This window comes from Peromyscus leucopus, chromosome 10 (assembly GCF_004664715.2).
Source record: "Peromyscus leucopus breed LL Stock chromosome 10, UCI_PerLeu_2.1, whole genome shotgun sequence".
In the NCBI taxonomy this organism is placed as follows: Eukaryota; Metazoa; Chordata; class Mammalia; order Rodentia; family Cricetidae; genus Peromyscus; species Peromyscus leucopus.
Genome location: NC_051071.1, coordinates 82,218,646 through 82,243,101, shown reverse-complemented (window position 1 = coordinate 82,243,101; position 24,456 = coordinate 82,218,646). Strand labels below are relative to the sequence as shown.

At 38.0% G+C, this 24,456-nt stretch overlaps 1 protein-coding gene across 2 annotated transcripts in view; it reads left to right on the top strand.

Annotated features, from left to right (window-relative positions):
• Positions 1 to 24,456, top strand: part of Antxr2 (ANTXR cell adhesion molecule 2) — a 131,671-nt gene that overhangs the window by 29,134 nt on the left and 78,081 nt on the right. For both annotated transcript variants that reach the window (XM_028873150.2, XM_037209189.1), the window contains exons 8-11: positions 6,167 to 6,227; positions 8,713 to 8,811; positions 11,103 to 11,172; positions 22,269 to 22,347. In XM_028873150.2, the coding sequence (XP_028728983.1) occupies positions 6,167 to 6,227; positions 8,713 to 8,811; positions 11,103 to 11,172; positions 22,269 to 22,347 (309 nt within the window). The remainder of the gene's footprint in view (positions 1 to 6,166; positions 6,228 to 8,712; positions 8,812 to 11,102; positions 11,173 to 22,268; positions 22,348 to 24,456) is intronic.

The window sequence follows — 24,456 nt, the reverse complement described above, 5'->3', positions numbered from 1 at the left end:
TTTTATGTGTGTTTATGTGTGTTCACTCTCATGTGTATATGTGCAAATGTGTGTGTATGTATGGTATGTGTGCCACAGAGCCCAAAGAAGCTGGGTTCTGATGTCAGTGAGGGAATAGAACAGCAGCGGCAGTGACAGCAACAGCAGATGCCCTTGTCTGCAAGAGTGAAGGAAAACAGCCGAACAGCAGTCCATGGCCCTTTCTTTGCATCCTCACTATTGTCTGTTCGTTATGTGCTAGATGTCAGTCATTCTAACTGGAGTGAGACGGAACTTAAACTGCTTTTAATTTACGTTTCCCTGATGGCTAAGGATGTTGAGTGCTTTTCACGTTCATTGGCCGCTTCTTGTTTTACTTTTGAGAACTGTTTATTCCATCCACTGCCCATTCATTGATTGAATGACTTGGTTTTATTGGTGCTCAAATTTTAAAATCCTTATATAGCCTGGATATCAATCCCATGTGAGCTATGTAGTTTATGAAGATTTTTCTCATTCTGGTGATGGTTTCCTTGGCTGTGCAGGAGCTTTTTAATTTTTTAGAATCCCATTTACCAATTCTTAGAGCTATTTTCTGGGCTGTTAGATTATTTTTTCAGAAATTCCTTGCCTATGCCTATGTCTTAAAGTTCTTTATTGGTGTTTCTTCTAGCAGTTTCCAGGATCCAGGTATTAAATTAAAATCTCTGACTTTGAATTGATGCTTGTACAGTGTGAGAGATATGGAATGAGTCACATTCCTGTATAAAACAGATGATAAGATAGATCTTCTGCTTTCCAGCATCATTGTTGAAGAGTCTGCCATTTTCCAAAATATATTTTTAATATCTTTGTTCAAAGTTAGATGACTATATCTCTGCGGGACTTCTTTGTCCTCTATTCTGGGATGTTTGTCTATGTGCCTTTTTTTAATGCCACTACAATGCTATTTTAGTTCCTGTGACTCTGTAGTATAGAGGAATGTTGAGATATAATACTGTGATACCTCCAGTATTATGTTCTCTATTAAGCATTGTTTTGGATCATCAGGGTTGTTGTGCTTCCATCGGAATTTTGGAATAAGTTTCTTTAGTCCTGTGAAGAATTTTATTGGGATTTGGATGGGGTTTATATTTAATCTGCAGATTGCTCTTGGCTAGATAACCATTTTTCCAATGTCTTCTTCCCATCCTTGAACATGGGAGGCCTGGAAAGTATCTTTTAGTCACCACTTCAGTTTCCTCCATCATGGTCTTAACATTTCTGACACCCCTTTGGGTAAATGACTGAAGCTATCGTGGACGTGATGCTTTCCTTGTTTGGTTCTTGGGAATGTCTTTATTGGCATATAGAAAGGCTACTGAGTGGTGTATGGTCATTTCATGGTCTGAGACTTTTCTGAAAGTGTTTATAATTTCTCATTGTTTTCTGGGAAAGTCATTAGGCTTTTCTAGCTTTGGAACTATGTCATCTGCAGTAGAAATACCTTCACTTCTTCCTCTCCTGTTTATATTCATTTTAATTTCTTTCTCTTACATTTTTGCTCTAGTTAAGGCTTCAAGTACTATATTGAATGAGAACAGTGAGAGTGGACACTCTTGTCTCATTCCTGATGTCAGGGAAATGTTTTCAGTTTTCCCCATTTGGTATCATGCTGTCTGCAAAATTATTATATACAATCTTTAGCATATTCTTTTTATTCCTGTTTTTTAAGGGCTTTTATCAGGAAGGATGTTGAACTTTGTCAAAGGACTTTGTACACCAATTGAGACAATGATGTAATTTTTGTCTTTTAAGTCCCTGTGTGTTGCATTAGTATGTTGAACCAACCTTTCATTCCTTGCCCGGAGTAAGACCTACTTAGTCATAATACATGCGTGATGTCGTTTTATAATTTTCTTTCAAAGAATTATTTACTTTCATTTAATATATACGAATGTATGCTGCACGTATGTATGTGTAACGTGCATATCTGGTGTCAGCAGAGGTAAAACAGAGGGCATTCTATTCACTGGAAGTGGTGTTATAAATGATTGTGAGCCAACATGTAGGTGCTGGGAATATGGGTCTTCCAATAGAATAGCAAGTACTCATAACCACTGAGCCATCTCTCCAGCCTCATATGTGTGATTCTTAATATATTCACAAGAGTATGATTTGTAAGAATTTTGTCTTTGTGCACCAGAGAAATGGGTCTACAGATCTCGGTCTCTCTGTCTCTTTCTTTGTGTGCATGCATATGTGTGTTTGTGTTTTATGTCCTTATCTAGTTGGTATCAGAGCAATACTGATTTTGGAGAACAAATTTGGTACTTTGCTTTCTCTATTTGTGGAATGATTTTGAGGATTGTTCCAGTGTCTTTAAGTCAGTGGTTGAAAAATTATGGTATGTTGAAGGACTCATGACGCCTTGCCTTTTCATATTTATTGTTTCTGTGGTGGGGTTTGTGCACATCTTTCAGTTTTATTTGGGGGATATTCCTATTGAGTACCATACTCGTAAGGGTCTCAAATTTAATTTTTATAGTTTCCCTTCTTTGCATAACAGGGCCTGTGCTGCTCACATTCAGCTTTGCAATCGGTCTGTTCTGCATAGAATCTCTCACTCTTCGGGACTTTCCAGTTCTTACTGTTCCCTAGGGTAGTTAATGTTTTAGCTGTATGTGTCTCCCACATTCACTGGGAGTGGGAAAACTACACACTGAGATCTGTACAAGTAGGAGGATCTCCTAAATATTTTGTCCACCTCCTGAAATGCAGCTGTAGTGTTAGTAGACCATGGGATCTTCAGGTGGCAATGAATAACAGATAAATGGGTTTCAGTGGTAGGTATATTCACTGAGCTTCTAAGCTCCAAGTTACCCAAATTTGGGGTTATTCATAGTTGATGAAACCTGCTCTAGGCAATTAAGAAGGGCATCTACCTCTCCTAATGTACTCCACTTCCTGAGCCATGTCCTGTTTTTGGCTTTAGAGCTTTAATCCTCGAATTCTCTACAGCTGCTTCCAAGGGCTATTCTTTTTTTGTTGTTGTTGTTGTTCATTCATTCATTCACTTATTTTTCTTTCTCTCTCTCTTTCTTTCTTTCTCTCTCTTTTTCTTTCTTTTCTTTTCTTTCTTTCTTTCTTTCTTTCTTTCTTTCTTTCTTTCTTTCTTTCTTTCTTTCTTTCTTTCTTTCTTTCTTTCTGTCTGCCTATTCATCTATTTTACATTCCAGCTCCAGTTTCCCCTCTCTCCTCTCCTTCCAGTCCCTCCCTGCCCTGCCCTCTGTCCCCCCTCCCCAATCTACTCCTTCCAATTCTGTCTAGGAAATGGCAGGTCTTCCATGAATATCAAAAAAAAAAAAAAAAAAAAACCAACCAAACAAAAAAAAAACAAACATGGCATATCAAGTTGCAGTAAGACTAAGCCCCTCCCCATGTATTAAGGCTGGGCAAGGTGACTCAGTGTGAGGAGTATAGTCCCAAAAGCCAGCAAAAGAGTGAGAGGCAGCCCCCCGCCCCCCAAGGCTCCTACTGGTAGGAGTCCCACAAGAACACCAGTCTACACAACTGTCACATGTATGCAGAGGGCCTAGCTCAGTCCCATGCAGGCTCCCTGGTTATTGGTTCGGTCTCTGTGAGCTCCTATGAGCCCAGGTTAGTTGATCTTGTGTATTTTCTTGTGGCATCCAAGGGATATTCTTACCGTGGGATGGTTGCAGATCATTCCAATTCCCTGTCCCATGACTGATCTTCTTTCTTAGTCTCCAAGGATAGTTTTATTTCAAACAGTAATTTCTCTCTTATGATGCTGCCTGGCCCAGCACCTTCCCTATGAGTCACACAGAGTGAAAGTGGGATTCTGTACCACTGTTGATCCACCAGCCCAAGGAATTGCTATTTCACCAAAACCATCTTATTTTAGGCCTGCCCATGCTTTGGGCACTATGCTAGAGGTAATAATCCAAGCCCCTTTTCACCAGGGCCACAGGCCTTACCCTTCTGACAAACTCTCTGCTTTCCTCCATCCCTCCCCAGGAGGCATCCCTATGCTCACAGTGTCTTATACTTGGCATCCTCCATGAAGCACCTGTGCATTCATCTATACTCTTTAGATAGCCTATCCATAGTCTTGTAAGTTTGGTCTTTTTCTCTCTTTGGAGTAGAGCTAGTATTTTTTTTTTTAAATTCTGACTCTTCTCCATTAGTTCATGCAGAGACAACGTCTAGTTGACCATCTTATCTGGAAGATCTCCATTTTCATGTCCTGAGCTGCGTAGAGAAGATTTCATGAACTATTGTGCTTCAGTGCTAAATATTGTTTAAAGTGTTACATGTAAACTGTCTACATTCCAACATAAATTATTATTTTTAAATTCAAATTAAAAAATTAATTAATTTATCTAGTTGTTGCCTTCTTAGTATAGAATATGGTAAATTCTAGATGAGGAAGGCAAATTTACAAGTCATTTTTATTTCTAAAACTGTATCAACTCTCTTGTCATTCTCGTCCACCCACCCTCTGACTGTTTTTCATTTGGAAGTGATTTTGGTGAACCTTGTTTCAAATTATATAATCCTGTGTTTCTAAAATTCATAATTTGTAGGAGGGCTAGTTGCTTTTTCTTACCAACTGTCTTGACTTATCTGTGCCCTAATGTCATGTTGCTTTGATGGTTGGAGAAACATTTTTAATGCTACCTCTTGTTCATTTTTTTAAAATGTATGTAGTTAGTGGTTGTATTGCATGTATAAACTCATCATGAGGTGGGGTCTGCAATGTAATCTATTGTAACTTTCCAAAAATATCTTCTTATAGAACATAAGGTTCAAATTTGGAAGAAGGGAGATAATGCTGAGCAAATTCAACTGGATTATGTCACATGGTGATGCTGACTTTGTGACTCACTCTTTTTAAAAAACTTTCTTCCTTAGCCTAAACTAAATCAATCATGCCCGTTTTCAATAGTTGGAAAGGTTTTAGTTTAGTCTTAACCCACAAAACTTTTCTGTCCTGTTTTCTTTAGAGTCTTGTTACCCAAATGCTGTGAGAATGTTTACACATGTTGACTTGAAATCCCACCCCTTCATGAGGCTGTATTAGCTTTTACCATGGGCCCTGAGTTTTGTTATCTATAGGTTTTTTGTTTTTCAAAAGTAAGTTCTTACTAGATTTGTTTTCTCGTCACTGGAGGCTCACTCTGCTTGGTATGTGAAAAGTTGTACTCATTTGGAAAAACCTTTCCAAAGTTCAAATGATGCCTCCTGTTCAGATGCACATTCCGTGGGCAGAGGCCCATGATTTTACAGGTGATTTCAGATGCTGAGTGTTTCCACAGTAAGTGAGAAGTACAGGAAGTATTTGTACTTTTTGCCCTAGGACTTCCGTCCTGTCTAGTTACAGGCAGGGGCTGTGGAAACCACTGCACTTCATCTGTCCTCAACTTCCACCAGCAGAGGAAGGCTGCTCACAGACCCTCTGGACTTTGTCTGACTTTGATATGCTGTGCAGAGGAGTTCTCAAAATAGAGACAGGATTGTGGTGACCACCAGGCATAGAGCTTTCCTCATCATTGTTTTTTACTTGCAACCATGTGCCTTGTGTGGTGGTTTCTGGGACTCGGAGCATGTTAAGTGGAGCTGTTCTGCTCCAGGGTGTTGTGCATGCTTGAACACAGACAGTGTTTTTGAGAATAATGTTTGGCTTTCACACAGAGTCTTCATTCTGCAAGTGTGATGTTTTGCACCTTTGGGAATTAAGCTTGGGAAATAGACTAAGAACACATTGGCCAGTAAAGAAGCTGTTATATATTGGTAAACTTTAAATTTCAAAACAAAAAAACATAACAAACAGCAGTATTAAGTAGGAAGTTTGATTTGCTGTCTTATTTTTGCCAGACATGGAAAGGCTAGCTTTGGTTTTGATATTAGAAACTTCAGCTATTCATTCCCAAGGCCACCCGGCTTTGAGGCGGTGTGCATCTTTTCTCTGTTGATCTGGATTTTACAATGTACAATGTTAGGTTATACCCTCAGATAACACAAGTGACTCCAAAGACTTTTGTAGCTCTGTGTGTAATGGTGAAGTGAGTTTTATCTGACATCTTTTGAAACAGGGAGGTGACCTCAAGTTTGTTAGTACACATAGAATTCTCATGTTTACAATTAGTCTTATAGCTTAGCCTTACTTTTTTTCTTTTTTCAGATACTAGCTCAATCATGTACTGAAATTCTGGAATTGAGTCCTTCCAGTGTCTGTGTTGGGGGTAAGTGTTTAGAATTTAAAAATACCATGTAAGAAATTGTTTTTTTTTTCTCCCCATAGCTAAAATATATGATTTGAAACTCATGTTGGAAGGAGAATAGCAAAATTAACTTTTTTGGCATCTTTTTTTGTGTAAGAATTTTTAAATAATTCCTTGAAATATTTCTATTTCAAATTCAAATTTTTAAGATTTGAATGTTATTTTAAATAATGAGCATATTGTATGACAGGCTTTTAGAATGCTCTGTATATTTAGTTCATGTTGGAGACCTTTTCCATGGCAAATAAAATAAAATATAGAATCTTTTGTCTGGTTGGGTGGTCAGGTATCGATCGGAAGGCACAGGGCTGTGTGCTCTGATGACCTGGCCATATCATCATATTTGCTAGCTCCAGGCACATGAGGAAGTGACTTAGGGGCAGCGTGCAGGAAGGAAGCAGGTGGCCTCATCAGCTGCTGCTCAAAGCAGGCTCAGGTCCCCACCTCCCAGACATCCCGGCCCAGACAGGCTGCTTCTCCCTGGCCTATTTTCTTCTTCAAGTTTGACCTAGCGTTCATTTTAGCACAACTTTACTTAGAAAAGGAAAAATGTTGAGTCCTGGAGGAAAGGAGGAGAATATACCCTGTATTTATCACAGAGCATCACAGTACTGCACAGGCTCTTGTTCTCTGCATCTTCTGGCTCCCTAATCAATGGTCATGGAGATGCTGAGCAGGAAGAGCACACAAGGACATTCCAGAGCAGCAGGGTCTTTTCTAAAGGCAATGATCATTAGTTTCTTAGAGAAAATGAAGACAAATCGGTTGAAGCTGCATTAAAACAACAGCTCTTCTTTGTTAGAGTCCATCTTCATGCACCTTGTTGACTGTGTCCTTTGAATAGATAGTTTTACCTACTCACCATGGCAACGCTACTTGGAAGTTTTATAATCCTCAGTTTGCAGATGGAGAAACTGAGGCACAGACAGACTAGTCAATGTCCTTTAGATCGTTACCCATCTGACAGCAGGGCCCATGCTCTCACTGAATTACGTTTTAGGTTTTACCTGTACATCATTAGAACTGACAAGTAAGTCTTTTTTCTGTGAATGGAGAGTGGCCAGTAGGTTTTGTTTTGGTGCTGATGGCAGTACCTGTGTGTGGGGAATGATGTTAGGGAGGGAGAAGTTTGAGAGGATAGAGGGTATTAATGTGAGTTAAAATGAAAGAAATCTGGGCATAAAAGTCCATTTAGACATCACAAGTGGCCCTTGCTTGATCTGTGAACTTCAACAAAACCCGAGCTATATTTTTATAAATGCATGTACTAAAAAATAACAACCAAACCAAACCAAGCAACCAACCAAACAACAGCAACAAAAAACAGAACTTCAGCTGAACCAGTCAAAAGCAACCAATATATTTAGAATATTAAGGTAGGAACTTTCCCATGAGGTAGATGTGAATGTGTGGACATGTGTGTGTGTGTCTCTCTCTCTGTATATACATGTGTGTATACTTGCATTATTTCTATGTTCTTTCTAGAAAAAAAAAAAAAACTGCTGAATTTTTTGGTGGAGCTCTCAAACTACCCTTGCCTTGAAGCTGCCAATTTCTTTTTTTTTTTTGGTTTTTCGAGACAGGGTTTCTCTGTTTAGCTTTGCGCCTTTCCTGGAACTCGCTTTGGAGACCAGGCTGGCCTCGAACTCACAGAGATCCGCCTGCCTCTGCCTCCCGAGTGCTGGGATTAAAGGCGTGCGCCACCACCGCCCGGCTGAAGCTGCCAATTTCTAAATTGTAATTTGGTCAGATAAATTCTCTAACATTTCTTTTCCTTCAGTGTGTCTTTGTGACAATAATTCATCACCGTTGGGATGGTAAACATATTGTCTTGTAGTCAAACAGTAAGTGTTCTCAACCTATCAAGAGATTTTGTCTGTCAACTTTTCTTCTGGTATATTCTTTCCTTATCTAACATTTAGTGCCTATTATTACATTGTAGACAGGGAGACAGTAAGTCAACTTCCTCTAGTCATGGTCACAGCTGTCAGGAATCCAAATGATAGAACCTCTGTTGGATTTTAAGCTTGTATGCAACAGAAGATGAAACAGGTTGACACATTTTCTTTATTTACTACCTGAACTTTATGCTTGAGAGTGGAAAAAAAAGAGAATATATATTTTTTTTTTTTGAAAAAGATGTAAGAATGGAATTCTGGGAATTGAGATAAGCCATGTAATTATTACTATATTTTAATTCTAATACCTGGGTTACTATTGGCAAATACTTTAGTAAAAACCAAATAACAGTTCTGTGTGACAGTAAATGTTGTCTCCACTATACCCACCCAGACAATCTACAGAAAGCAATCTTGGCTGGAGTTGGATCTTCATGGTTATTGGTTAAATGGATAGAATGAAGAAATGTATTCCAAATCTCTCAATACTTTGGTTGTTTTTTTAGTAAAACACTGGTTTCAGTGCTTGCCTTTCTTTTTATCTCTAGAGGAATTTCAAGTTGTTCTGAGTGGAAGAGCCGTCACATCGAACAGTCATGATGACAGTGTCCTCTGTACATTCACTGTGAACAGCACATACTCAAAGAGTACGTCTCCAGGAATGCCAATGTCACATCAGTGTCTTTGCTGCACACAATTTTGAGTATTTTTTCTTCTTTAAAAAGGGTTTTTCTTTTATGTGTATGAGTGCTTTGCCTGCACATATTTTGTGCCTAGTGAGCGTTTGATGCCTTCAGAGGCCAGAAGACATTGGATTCTCAAAACTGGAGTGATAGGTGGTTGTGAGCTGCCATGTGAGTGTTGGGGTTCAAACCCAGGTCCTCCGGAAAAGCAGCAATGGCTCTTAATCTTTGAGCCATTGCTGCAGCCTGGGATATTTCCTTTTCTTTCTCCCTCCCTCCCTTCCTCCCTCCCTCCCTCCCTCCTTCTCTCCCTCCCTTCCTTCCTTTCCTTCATTAAAATCTGCCATGCTACAGTTTTTCATCAGAAAAGAAATGAAACCTCCATAATACTACAAATGGTAATAATCATTTAGCAGTGACAACATTTGTTCATTACTTACTAAACACTTAGACTCTGTCCTAAGTAACCTCCCTATTCAGAAGATGGTTTGTGGTGAGTAGAATGACCTTCCTCCTGTGGTGAAATAGCTAATGACAGGCACAGCTGAAAATTGAAATACCTGCACCTGGGTTTTGGACTAACAACATCAGTCATGTGATCAAACTGTCCTTTGTCCAGACTTACATTTTGCTACTCTTGCCTTAAAATGTAATTTTAAAATTGTATCACACTATTTCACAACTTGTTGCCTTAGCGTTATTGTTTTGGTCAGCCCTTCTCTATACTTCATGTCCAATAACTTTTCAGTTTCTTAAATTACTTTTATTATTGTCTGGTTTGCTTTTCTGTGCTGTTGGCCTTTTAGGATTTCAGAGTTCACCAGAAGTGAGTTGGATCATCACACAAGTAGGTCTTGGTTTCCTGAGTGTGTTGGTCTGCTAGTAAAACATTGTTTTTTGTTTTTTTTTTCTTCAGCCAGTGGGTATTTCGGCCTTTAAAATGTATGAATTCTGGTGTAACTGTTTTTAGAGAAATTCAGCTGTAACTTTGCTGTTTCTCTGACGGTACTCAACTCTCTGATTAGCATAGGTTTGGCCACACTCAGCCACTTGTGCGCTAGTGTGAAATGAAAGTGGTGAGAATCTCAGCATGGTAAATGTGGTCACTACTTTCTCTTCTCTGTATCAGGAACACCATTTGTTTTGGCAAAATAATATTTGTAACAAATTCATAATACATTACACAATTGAGCAGGGAAGGCTAACTTTGTTTCTATTCAGTAGTTATTTGTATGTAAGTGCTAGACTTATATGACTCCTTTGGGTTGCATATTTGGGTTGATTATAATATACACATCGATAAGATTCATTTTATTGAAGTCAACTCTCAAATTTATGGAGGTGGAATTGTATTTTCATTCCTCATATTCTGAGATGATCCATTTGCTTATGGAAATTTTCTCAGGAGTTCCATTGCTAGATGAATTTTCACACAGACTGTTAAAGCTCCAAGGGGGGTTAAGCACCCAGCTTGTTAGGATGTGCTTGTATGGTGTAGAGATATAGCTAGCTTGTCCACTTAGGCACTAGTCTTCCAATCCATTCTAAATTCTCTTTCTTAGAAACAATGTCTAATTTATCCTTGAAAGTCTGAGATGCTTGAAACATTCTAGAGAAAAAGTTGTATCTACAATGTATACTGTTAACTTAGCTAAAAAGTCCTAACTTATGATTTACCATATTTTCATATCAAGGTTTTATAAATTTTCATTTTTCCATCTTTTTTATTTTGCCTCCTTAACTAGACTTAAAAAAAATACTGTTGACCTTTCTTTCTCATATTCCCCACTGGATTCTTTTTAAATGTTTTTTTTTTTTTTAATTAAGAAAATTTTTATTCATTTTACATAACAATCACAGACCCTCCCCCCTTCCCTTTTCCCACCCCTCCACCCTTTCTCCCTCAACCCATCCCCCCATCCCTTCCTACAAGAAGGGAAGGCCTCCCATGGGGAGTCTGCAGAGCCTGGTATATTCAGCAGAGGCAGGTTCCAGCTCTTCCCCCTCTCAAGGCCTTGTAAGGTATCTCACCATAGGGAGTGGGCGCCAAAAAGCCAGCTCATGCAGCACCAGGGATGGATCCTGGTCCTACTGCCAGGGGGCCCCTTAAGCCGATCAAGCTACCCAACTGTCTCTTTTATGCAGAGGGCCCTGAATTCTTACTGTGGAGTGCTTGACTTTGTTGTTGTTTATTAAATGAGACTGTGTTAGAGATATACAACTCTTTATTAATTAAATGACATTTTCTATTTCAGGTGAAAAGCCCGTCCTTGTTCAGCACAGTTCCATACTTTGTCCTGCACCTGTCCTCAACAAAGCTGGAGAGTAAGTACTCCATCAAAAACAGCTCAACAGGGATGCTGAGCAACTGCTCTGCTCTAAGGAGGATCTTTCCTCTTCTCTTCTCTCTGTCTCCCTCCCTCCCCCTCTCTCTCCCTATCCCCCTCCTCTCTCTCTCTTGTCCTCACTCCTAACAAAAGCCTTTCTTCATGGATTAAAAACAAACAACAAAACAAAATCAAAACAAAAAAAGCAACAAATTACTATAAAATGACAATTGCACATTGGTAGTTTTGTTTATTTATTTTGTCTTTTGAAGACAAGGTATCATGTAGCCCAGGGCGACCTCAAATTTACTAAGTAGCTGAGGCTGGCTTTGAACTCCTGGTCCTCCTGCCTTTACCTTCCAATGCTGAGATTGCAAGTGTGCACCCACCAAGCCAGGCTAATTGTTCAATTTATTATGAATATTTTTTTTACTGTACTACATGGGTCTCTACAGCCACCATGGTCAGCAGAATAATGTTCCACTAGAGGCAAGAAGGCAGTTCGGTTCAACAAAACTAAATAGCTTGTACTGGTTCAAACTTTGGGCGTCTGACTTTGAGTAGTCTATATTAAAGCGTATTTAAGCACAGCACAATTTGGTGAAAACTTCACTGGTGATAATTGATTCAGTCCTATGTGCACAATAAATCTTAAGATGTGACTGACTCCGTTGACACTCTTTGTAAAGTAGATGTGACACCCTCCATAAACATATGTTCTATAGATTTGACAAGCTCACAATAAGGGTCTTGGGGGAGAATGTGGTGTGGTCTTAGCCACACAAGTAGTGCAGAAGGATACCAGACTATTAACCAGGTCAGCTCTCAACCTCCTGGGAGGATAACAAGTTATACATCCCTTCCTTTGAAGAAACTTCCCTGTGTGTTTAACATTCCTATTTCCCCAAGTGCTTATCTGTGAACATGACCTCAGTACCTCCCACATGGCACAAAGTGAACGTGAAATTATAAATTAAATCTAAAACTGTAATGTCAGTAGGTTGAAGATATTAATGTTTACTTTATCTTGTTTATGAATATTGATTAAATACAATCTAAAATCACATAGATGAGTTTGAGAATTATTGTTAAAATCTGCAGATAACCAGAGCCACACCCAGTATTTTGAACTTTAGAGTACTGAATGTACACACTCATGCACACACACAGAGTTCCAAAGTAAGATTTTAAATATTTGCTATAAAATTTAATAAATATTAGAGATAAAAGCCAGTGGCTCATGGTAATATGACTAAGCATACATTTTCATTAATTTGTACTTTAGTCCCCATTTCAGTTAATCCTATACTCATTATTTTTTTTTTGTGACTGTAAACTATGATTATAACTGGTTAAAATAAATTTTTAGTTCAGAAGACAGGCTTTTATTTTGACTCATCAATGCAAAAATATTTTTAATTAATAACTTAGTATTTCTGATTTTTCTTATAATTTTTAATATGCAACAAATAATTGCAAAAAGTTGAGATGTTCTCTACATTGATAGCAATGAATGCAATTATTTGTTGCATATTAAAGATTATAAGAAAAAAATCAGAATGCTGATCCAACTGATGGAATTACTTAATGTTGATCTTTTGCACAGAGCATAAAAATATTAAACACCAAATGTAACACGAATTGTTAGAAGGTCTTATTAATAAAAACAAACCTGGAGCCAGGTATTGGGGTAAACTCTGGAAGACCAGAGAAGGAGAACAAGCCACAGCTACCTTGCCTTGCCATCCTGTTTCCTCAGACTGGAAGCCTCTGAGTCCTCATCTAGAATGGATCTCAGCTGAATTGCTTCTCAAATAAGCTTCTGAAAGCTTAACCAGGCTATAGTTCCTTGTCCTCACACCTTAAATACCTTTCTGCCTCCTGCCATACTTCCTGGGATTAAAGGCATGAGTCACCATGCTTGACTGTTTCCAGTGTGGCCTTGAACTCACAGAGATCCAGGCGAATGTCGGCCTCTGGAATGCTAGGATTAAAGGCATGTGTGCCACCATTTTCTGGCCTCTATATCTAGTGGCTGTTCTGTTCTCTGACCCCAGATAAGTTTATTAGGGTGCACAATATTTTGGGGAACACAATATCATCACAACCAAAAGCTATAATCTCATGTCAAAATTAGTGTTCACACAATGAAGATCATATTTTTCTCCATGGAATCAAAGAGAATGGTGTTTGTATTTTTCAGTCATTATGAATATTTAGTTTTTGTGAAAGTGTCAATGTTCAGTATATTCAGAAGTTATTGAACAACATGTCTGGTCATGCAAATAAAATCAAGCAGTATCAGTTTTCTATTTTAAATAGATTGAAAGGGCTATATTATATAGCTTTAGGAGTAAGACTATTATTCAAAAATTTCTGTGTTCTGTGTGATTATGTAGTATTAGTGATGATTGGCCTGTGGCTGAATTGGACTTTCTGGTAGTTTTAGTTTTTCATGGCATCTTCTTACCCTAAGCGTATAGTAGAATTCAGTGATCTTGTATTAGAGTTTGGACCTGTTTAGTTGGCGTCCTGTTGGTTGGCCTTCTTTATGCCCCTGGCCCAGTCTCAGTTATATTTTCTAGTCTTTCCATTGGTTATAGCATCTTTGTTTTTTGTCATTCAGGTAGAAAAATCTTTTGAATCATAATTGATTTGTTCCAGCGAGCTCACTGGGCACATAAGATTCTCAGCTCACTGTCTCCACTACTGCCATCCTAGGCAAAGTCATGTCTCCTGCCAACACCGCTCATCTCTCTGTTGGCCTCTGTTTCTGTCCTTGGCTTCAGGGATCCCATTGAATAGATAAGCTTGTGTCATCCTTCCAGAGAGGATTATTGGGAATAGGTCCCACCTGAAGTTCAAGGAGAGTTGGCAGTATGCCCCTGAAATTCTACAGGAACCCAACTCCTTTTCTTAGCCACTGAGCTATCTCTCCAGCCACAAAACTCCTTCCTTATATCTCATCTCCTCACTGCTTCTCTGCTCAGCTATGGCCACACAACCCTTTTCCCATCTCTTAACCCAATCAGCTTACACTTCCATCAGTGATGCCCTACTTGCTGGTCCCTCTGCTTGGAATGGAATCTTCTTGTCTCCTTAAGTCTTGCTCACGTGTCACCTTCTCAGTAAAGTAGAAACCCTTCCTAGGTACTCTTTCTGATCAAGCTACCTCCTTATTGCCTTTACATGTTCTGAATTTTCTCTCAAAAGCTTACTGTTTATTGTGGCTCCTTTCTGCTAAGATAAATGTTGTGTTTTGTTTCTTGGAGACTCCCTTGAATTTACCCAGTGCCCATAATAGTATAAATTCACTAAGCATTTGATGGATGAAGGTGATTACGTTTTTTTTTTTCTCAAACAGTTCTGTTTACCAATAAATATAAAAAGTTAAAAAGAGGTCACTTGATTTCTGATGGGGGAACAGGGCTAGGAAAAATGTTCAGAATTTTATTTTAGGATGATGTACCATTGACAAGGACAGAAATTTACAAAACTTTTAAATAAGTGAATGATTAAAGAGGACAGTTTAATTTATTATCTCATATAATTATAAAATGAAATGACATGCGAATTTATATTTATAAATACATATAAAATATGTCAAGCATCAGTTAAATTTAAAAAAATTACTTTTACTTTTGCTAATCTCTATATGTGTGGGTGTGCTGTGCGGGCACATCATGTGCACCTGCCGTGGTATATAAGAAAGTCACAGAAGAACTTTCAGCTTTCCTTCCATCACGTGGATCTCAGGGATCAAACTGGCAGCAGCCTCTTTTACCTGCTGTCTCCCAGGCCTCAGTATTTTTCTCTCTCCTTTTGAGTAGTGTACTATAGCAACTACTGACATTCTTTAATGCTTTGCAGATAGGATAAATACTTAAAGATACATGATTTTTAATAATTGCACACATAATTATGAACATTGGGTATAAAAAAACCATCATTTATTTAGCTTTAAATATTAATACTTTGCTTATAGGTATAGAATATTTTGGGAGGAAATCCATCTAAAAGAATTGCTTTTGTATTATTTTACTTTATTTTGGTACCAGGTTCTAGCTAATCACAGAGGCAAACTTTTAGGGAATATTGTTAATACACTGGGTCCTGGAAAGTATCATTATTTACTCTACTTACTTTGTTGCACATAATTTAGACTGTTTCCTTTGTCTTGACTTCTCTTCAAATACTTTTTGTTGGTGACCAGCTCTTCGGAGATTGAATTAAGACCAACAGAACTGAAACAGTGTAGCTTTGTAAGGTGACTGATGCTTAATATGTTTGCCTAATTACCTTTTGGCTAAGGATTCAAACCCATTAAATAGCTAGTTAGTCTGTGTTTCAAATAAACACATCTGGCCCATCAGTGAAGGAAGGCTTCACTGTGTGAAGGTGACAGATGTGGTGATGGGTCCCTCTGTTCTCTCACCTAAATAATTAACAATGCTCTGGTGAAGTAGTCCTAGACAGACAGATGCATGGTCTCAGAGCTGGTCCACAGACATGCGCCTCTGCTCATTAGTCTGTCCTATTAGTTCTTCTCTCATCTTTGTGTTGCATTTTTTTGAATGTGCTTGTGGATTTTGATTTAAATGAGGGGTAAGGTGGGTGTTTACTGGGAGACAGGACTAAGAACTTGCATTAGAATAGCTAAGATGTCTTATATTCAACTACTGATGTTATGAAGTAACAAAAATTAGACAGACTTGAATGTGGGGAAGGGATTTGCAGGATTGAGGTTGGGGGTAGGAGGTAAGATGGGAATCATCAGAATGCATCATATGTAAGTATCAAGCTGTCAAATAGCAAATTTAATTAATAAACAAGTTTTAAAACAAAGAAATTAAAAATATCTGCGCAGGTTATATCTAGGAGTAATTCTACTTAGCAGACCTGGAGTGGGGCTTTGAGCAACTTCTCTGAAAGAGACCAATGTTTACTAAATTTCCTTGATACAGATATTTTGTTAAGATGAACAAATTTGAAGGATCTGAGAAAGAAATAAGAGTGGACGTAGCTGGTTTTTTTTTTTTCCTCTTCCTCTTTGAACATGCTTTCCTTTTAAAACTTCATATACTTATGAAAATTGTCTTAGCAAAATTTTGGTATATTATTTCATTTGTTTGTGTGAGTTGCTCATTTGTAGCAAGATGCCTTCCTTGAGTTTAAATAGGATGACATCCTAAGGGTTCTTTGATCTCGGTTCCATGGTAGCAGACTCCAGGTAGGCTATGTGGTCATCACACATACTTGCGATACAGAGCTAATTCTCTGACCCTTGTTCTGTGAGTCAGCGACAATAGCACAGCTGCTCTGGAGTATTTGAGATCTCAAACCTGCGATTTGACAAAAGGAACAGAAAAAAAATTGGGTAAACATACATAAACACATTGTGAAGAAAGAAAAACAGAATGGATCAGAGCAGAGCCTCAATCTACAGCTTGCTCGAGAGATGTGACTTTAAGGAGGCATATGGTATAGTTAAATTTGCCTTCAAAAACATTGGCCAGAATCTTCTGGCAAATATGAAATAAATATCTAAATCAGACGAAAGTGATAGTATTAGTCCTTTTAAAAGGCAGCATGGGAAGCCACCAACAGAGTATGTGGAGATGGAGGTGATGGAGGATGAGGGTCATTTCAAGAGTTTGATAGGGGATCTCCAGGATGTTCCCTGAGGGTGACTTGGAATGAGGGCTAGACCTGGTAATTGATTAAAAATTTTCTCCCTGAACATTGTTATTTTTCAATAGTAAGCCTAATTTAGTTTGTCTGGCATCCAATTGACCAATTTTACTTATTTTTTTCTTAGTTGGCTGAATTTTCTTTTTACCAAGCTTTCCTTTCTTTTGCAAAAACATACCCACATATGTGTGTGTATATCCATATCTATGCAGTCCCTAGATCCTTTGTGTTGGCAGCAGGTGATACAAACATTATTGATTCAATCTGTTCTTTCTTGCAAGGAATGAGACTTGATGATTTAATTTGCAATCCTGAATACCAGGACATCAGTTATGCCTTTGTTTGGATTATAACCATTAGAATCTTAATGAAATAAGTTAATTTTGTTACTCTAATCCTCTCCCATCCTGAAACTTGTACCATTTTTCTTTCATATTGTCTTCTGATTATATCAACCGGCAAGTCATATTCACTTGGTCAACACTGTATCCCTTTCCTGAGTATCTGAAACAGTTATAGACACTGTCTTTTATATTTATTTATTTAGTATTTATTTATTTTTTTTGAGACAGGGTTTCTCTGTGTAGTTTTGGCGCCTGTCCTGGATCTCGCTCCATAGACCAGGCTGGCCTCGAACTCACACCTGGGTATTCCTCCCTAGTGCTGGGATTAAAGATGTGCACCACCGCCACCCAGATAGACACTGTCTTTTAAGAGCAACAATGCTTGTTTCAAGCACTTGTATGGCTGGCCAACAAGATGTTGCCAGATGTGAGAATGTGAAGTCCAATGCTTCCAAGACTGGGCAAAGGTGTGGCTCCCATGTGATAGACACACAGCCTCGCCAAGCATCGGAAGAGCCCTCCCGGGAAGGCCCCAACTTACTCTTTATTGCTACAAATGAAGGAAAGAAAGAACAGCATGAGAAGAGAAGCATACTTTGCTGTGTTGTGAGGAAGATCTTTTCAAATCCTAGAATATCTTAGTGAGTGTGCTGGGAATGAGAAGATGATGATGTGGTATCTCTTACAGCTTCTTGTGTTCTTTCCCATAAAACTTACCATGTCAATTTTATGATTATGAAAACAAAGTAAGGAGTTACTATTTTCCAGTATCTTTTTTTTATATATTTTATTAAACTTCACAAACTTTTTAAAAAGGAGTTGTGGTAGTGCAACCCTGTGCCTTTAGACTGTGCCCTTAGACGTGATTTCCTATAGCTTGGAATACCCACTGGCTTCTCCTGAATGTTGTTAGTCTTCTTGGCTTTATATGTATCACCATAGCATAAGGAAATTATTTAATTAAAAATTCCTTTAATGTCTTTAAAGAATATATTTAGACAAAACATTAATTTACCTCTGTACCCTCAATTTGAAGTGGCTTCTTTGAACTACTCACAAATCTGAAACCTCTCTCTTCAATTTGAAATCTTTATCATTCACAAAGCTAGCTCAAAGAACACTCTGCCAAGTATTCAATAGTAGTGCTTGCTTTCAAAATATTTGAAGTCACCACAATTTTAACAACTTTTTGAGTGGTTGCCAGTTTAATTTTCAGTATGTGCAAATTGGAGGTGAATTATTTAGTGCTTCCAGCAAATGTCTTTAACAGTTTCATTTACTTTTTAAAATCCTCTCTAATGGATCATAAAATAGAAATCGTTCTCAGAATATATATTTATATATAAAGTTGGGAGCAAATGCACACATTTCAACCAGGTTACTGTGGATTGCAATGTTAACCATATTTCATGAAATACGACATTTCTCTGATCAGAGTAGCTTTGACATATAGCACTGGGCCCTCCTCCTCCTCTTATCTTGGATTACTCACGTATCTGTAGGTGTATTGAGGCACTAAGACCATGAGGACTAATTGATTTTATTTAGTCAATAATATGCCAGAGCACTATTTAACAATTTCTCTTGTAGAAGAATTGAGCTTTATCAGCATTAATTGAGTAACAGGAACCATGAAAATATATTTCAAAAATCTTCATATTGTGATATGTTGTAAAGGTTTCTTTTGTCTTTTATTTTGAAAATATTTTATTTTGAAAAACTTAGAAGGGTGGTGCCCATGGAATGTTAGGATGTCTAGAAGAAGTACTAAGCACTCTAGTTCCATTTATGGCCAACAGGGTTGAGTAAGTTGGGTTTTCAGCCTCGTGTTCCTGCATCATCATGCATTATGGCCTCTCCTAGACTGTCTCCACATTCGCAAGACATCATGTTTTCAGTCTTTCTCCAGATGTTACACCAGCTTCCTGTTGTTTTTTGAGTCTCTTAACTATCCATTTTTCTCATGGTTGGATTCCTGACCTATAAAATCATCTTCTCAAAGGCTTCCCTTCTTGCCAACCAGCTCCAAATTTCCAGGCAAGATCAACAAGAATGACATTTGTAAAACACAATTATTGCCATGTTTTTATGATGCTCGTTGCCTTTTCAGACTATTTTCAGATTCCTGGAGCTGGAATTCTGCAGACCTCACAGCCATCCCTGCTACTACCATTTTCAACTAGAAGCTGCCTCCCCACTCTCTTGCACTATGTTGCAAGAATGGCATCTTGTTGGACCGTTCTCTGCCTCTCTTGTCTTTCAGCCTGTCAGGTTCTCCATCTTCAAGAATTCACTTTTTTTTGGTCTTACTTTTGAACTCCTGATCATTCTTCAGGATTTGTCTTAGAGGTGACTATCTTCTGGAAACTTTTGTCATTTCATTCCAAGAATGAATTATCTGTCCTCCTCCACGGTCCGATAGAACGCCTGTGCTCATACCTATTTCTTATAATGCCAGGCACACTCCATGGTGAATTCTTGTGTATCTTCCATTCAGTTACATTGCGACTGGTTTTGTTATGACAGTCATATTAAACAAATCCTATTTTGGCTGTGCTTCTTTTATAGCAATTATTAGTGGTATCTTAATCAACTTAAGAGTCTTTGTTGTGTTAACTAGTAAAAGAACAAGTGATTGATATTAGCAAACATTGATCAAACAATATAGAGTATGATTTGAGTATATCTGTCTATGTATATGGATATACACACACAACTCAACATAGCTATAATGTTGGGTTTAATAAGATGTCTATAACAGGAAATAGAACTGCAAACTTTCTTTACACAAGTCTACGCAAAATTAAGAGGAAATTTTGAACAGTTTAGCTGTCTATATTTTTATGTCAGTAGAAGAGAAATTCTTTAGGCAAACATCTTGCGTATATGTCTAATTCTGGTTATATATATCCTATATTCTCTATGCTAGTTCTTTAGAGTGGTTGTAATAAGATTGTAAAACCATAGTGATATTATGAAAGTCCTTTCAATAAATCACTGGCGATAACAAAGGTTCATAGAGCTCCTGAGTTTCACACACTGCAAGGAACATCTATATATTTTGTTAAGTTCCCTCCCTCGAGCAACTCTGGCATAGGTATAACTTCCATACTTTCACAGGCTGAGGAATAGAATATTAAAACTGATCGACATAAGTTCAAGCTTGGGACTCTAGCTTGCCCCACGCATGTCATAAATACGCCTAATTTTGCAAGCTGTGGTCACATTTGGACAAATAAAGATGAACTGTTCCATTGCCTCCTATTTATGCCTGGAATTCAATAAACACAATATTTATTTAATATGTTTCAGCCTATGATTAGATCCCATAACCAAGGATCTGGATTCCATTATTAGATGCATTCTAACTAGAAGTAGGAGTTATACAGGCACAAGAATGAGCAATGTATTGGAATTAAGAGAAAGGACATAAAATATGACAGAAAACATTTACTATGTACATTGCAATCTTGGGACAAACAATGCTCCAAGCATTGGCTTTAGGCTAGAGGATGGCCTTTAACTACCTTTGTGCTTGGGGTAGGCATTGGCTTCATGACAATACCATACCATACCAGGAATTTAAGGACTCTTTCTAAAGGAACAACAGAATTCAAAAGCAGAAGCAACTGTGTTTTTCATGTTTACAACACTTTCAAAATTCTTTTCCAAAAATTATAAATATTCATAAATATATATTCAAGAGTAAATATCTTGTTTTAGGAAAATGGTGCTGTAGTTAACCATGAAAAGATATGAATATAGGAAAATCTGAGTAAGTAATCCTTGGCTAATGTGTATGAGATAAATGCAAATAGAAGTCCCTAAAATATGTGTGGAGGATGAAGATGGTGTGCTAGAGAAGTGCAGGTTCCTGGATTACAAATTCAGAGAGATCCAATCTTCTGATGAGGCACCTTTTGAAACTTCTGTTTCTTGACTTGCAGAATGGAGATAGTGCCAGTGGATTACTGTGAGAATTAAATGAGATGAATTGATGTTTCTGGATGATAGGAAGTACTCAATTGATTAGTGCTCTTATTGACTCTCCTGTCTGGATCTTGCTACCAATATGTGCATTTTATTGTTTCTGTGAAGACCATGTATAAAAAGAAGCTTCTGGTAGATTTTCATATCTGCGCAGACTTGTTTCAGTTTTACTCAAAACTGGTCATGTTATACTAGAATGTTGTTTGAGGATAACGAGTTATTTTGTATAACTAAGGTCTCAGCATGTGTTTCTTCTACACCTTAATTTTCAAATTTCATCTTGTGTTCTTACTCACCTCACTAAGTGTTAAAATGGTGACTATCTCTGCTGGACTCTCAGTGTGGAATTGTAAACAACTCTAGCCGGATCTAGAGGGTAGTGAATGAGATTACCCTGACAAGAATATATTAGCATCAATAAAAATAACCTTTTCTCCAAGTAGAACCATGTCTGCCCTGTCATATGACTGCACACATCAAAGCATGAGAATTTGGAATTAGGAAAGGTTATTTTGGATTCTGTAATGCTTAGTCATGAAAACAAAACAAAACAAAGTTCTGCAGAATAAAGAATTTGGTTTAACTTTAAAAAAAAAACAAAACAGGCCATTTGGCATTCTATTTTGAAATACTGCAAAAATTCAGTTAAATTAAAAAGTCCCCTTCTTTTCCGTTTTTAACTAAACTGTTTTCTTCTTAAGGAAGAGTTTTTTGAAGTGGGCATGTTATAAGAATATTAACAGGAGAATTTCTGAGTTATGAGTAAGATCTCAGCTTGACTTCGGCAGTACTATCTTTCTCTGTGGCTCTATCCCTGTGTGGATCTGAGCTAAGCTGTCGTGGTGAGGGAAGATGCACCAGAAGGACTTTGATTGCATCATTTCCTCTTGCCTTGGTGGTGTGAAGGGAAGGGTTTGAAATCAGGTAGAAGCCTTGGTTCAATCCTGGCCCCCAGCTCTGAGACTGTGAAAGTACCGATGGCTTTAAACAGCTCTGGCAAAGATTTCATCGACTTGACCTTGACATCTCCTGGTTGGCTTTAATTGTTGCTTCTTCACTCTTTTTGTAGAACTCTTGAAGTTTCAATCAGCTTTAATGATGGGAAGTCTGCCGTCTCAAGATCCTTAACTGTCACAGCTACAGAATGTGTGAGTAAAAAGCTAATCACCTTTAGAAAGAATTTTATCATGAGATAATAGCCTACGGAGTCTCTGTGCTGTTTGTTATAGCAAGGAAGGCGCAAAGCAGGAGTCACAACACGACAAGGAAACATTTGTATAGAGTTTATTTTAATTCTTTCTGTTCTGATCCCTTTGAAAGGATTTCTAAGTACTATACGTTAGATTTTAACATTTATAAAATTCCCCAAAGTCATATTGTAGCACAACATAAGGTAAGAGAATAGAAATGAAGCATTCTTTTTAGGAGATTAAATGTGGAAATGATTTCTTTTATTATGAAGATTAGAATTTAGTATCTAAGAGGTTGATCAGGTTTTGAAATCATTAGTGCACCTCCATAGGCGATATCATCATTTTGTCCACATAGATGCTGTCTGTACTTTCTAATGTAAGTAAGAAATCTCATTCTGAGAGCTGGGTGATAGCTAAGTTTGAAACTGTATTTCAGTTGAGTTATTTATTTGCATCATCTAAAATACAGTACTTTAAAACATAAACTCCACAGAGACAGTTTTTTTCACTGTAGTTAATTTTGAATATTGACAGAAAGTTTTGATGTTAGGTTGTTGAACGTGAAAACAGAATGCTTTAAAATAGATTTTCTACATGGCTATTATTTTATATGCGTTTTCTCTCTCTCTCTCTCTCTCTCTCTCTCTCTCTCTCTCTCTCTCTGTCTCTCTCTCTCTCTCACACACACACACACACAAGCAAATAAAGGGAAAACAAGAAACCCTCTTTTCCTCTAAAACACCAAAAAGCAAGCTTAGTATTTTCTCATATCTTGGTTTTTAATGTATTTTTATCTATTAATTCAGGAGACACAAAATATTGCCTCTGCAGAAATATCTGTTTCTCACTGTAAGACAATGTTGTAGGGAAAAAGGAAGTATATACATGGGCTTTTGATCCTATTGAACTCTGGATAATTTTAATTAACATTTTTTCTGTTTTGTAAATAGCATTTTTTTTTTTTCAGCAAATAGGCTTTGTGGATGTTGTAGTTTTGGTTTTCTGGTCTCTCAGGATGTGGTTGATTAAGATTACAAATATTTGTGCTGTGTAGTTAGTTGCTTAGTGCTTAGCTCACTGAAATGACACTTTCTCCACCCTTCTTCCCCTTCCTTACCCCCTCCCCCCACTGAAAAATCTTTCCTCCTGGCAGGCAGGAAAACAGGTCTTTGTTTCTGTCTTATAGCCAAAAACTAGCTCCATGTGCAGGGATGCTGAGGTGGAATGACTCACCTGGTGCTTACAGATATGTGAGGCCATTGTATCTGAGCCTGGAGAGTTCTCAGGAGAGTTAGGTTACCAGAGGCTGTTGGAGAATAAAATGTTAAAAAAAGAATATCGGGTATGTCGGGTGTGGGGAACCGTTGGAGATGAAAATATTAACCCTTAAATAGGAGTCAAGATGACTCTCACTGAGGTGATGTTTGAGCCAAGGCCTGGAAGATGAGGGAGCCAGTCCTCAAGACCATGTGTTATAAGAAGGTTCTGCACAGATGGGCCAAGACAGGACAGAGCCTGAGGCGGGACTCCTAAAGAAGAGTCAGTGGACATTGCTGGCATCGAGACAGGCCAGGAAAGTTGGAGTCTTGGTGTGGTAGAAACAGTGATGGATGGGGTGCAGGACTTTTGATACTGTGTGAGCTACTGTAAGGCCTTAAGATTGTCTTCCTAGTTAGAGGAAGAAGTTTGAGCAGGCTCTCTCTGGCCACTGTGTGAAAATGAACAACAACAACCAAACATGGACACCAATTCCATTAGCATTTCTATAATCTAAGAAGCACAGGAAGCATGTCGTCCCTTTGGGGTGACAGTGAGGGGGATGATTAAGAAGAGGTTAGGTTTCAGTACATTTCAAGTTGTTGGGTTCCTCAATCTGTCTAAATTGTAATTTGTAAGAAAGAGATTTAGAATTTTTAAAATAGTTGTTTTTTTTTTTTTTTTTTAATCCTCGAGCCAGAAGGATGACTAGTTATCAGGTGGAATATGAGGAGTTCCCTGTTGAGCGACAGGTGTGTGTAAGTGGCAATGGTCCCTCAGTGACAGTGTTAGGGAAGTCCCTGGCTA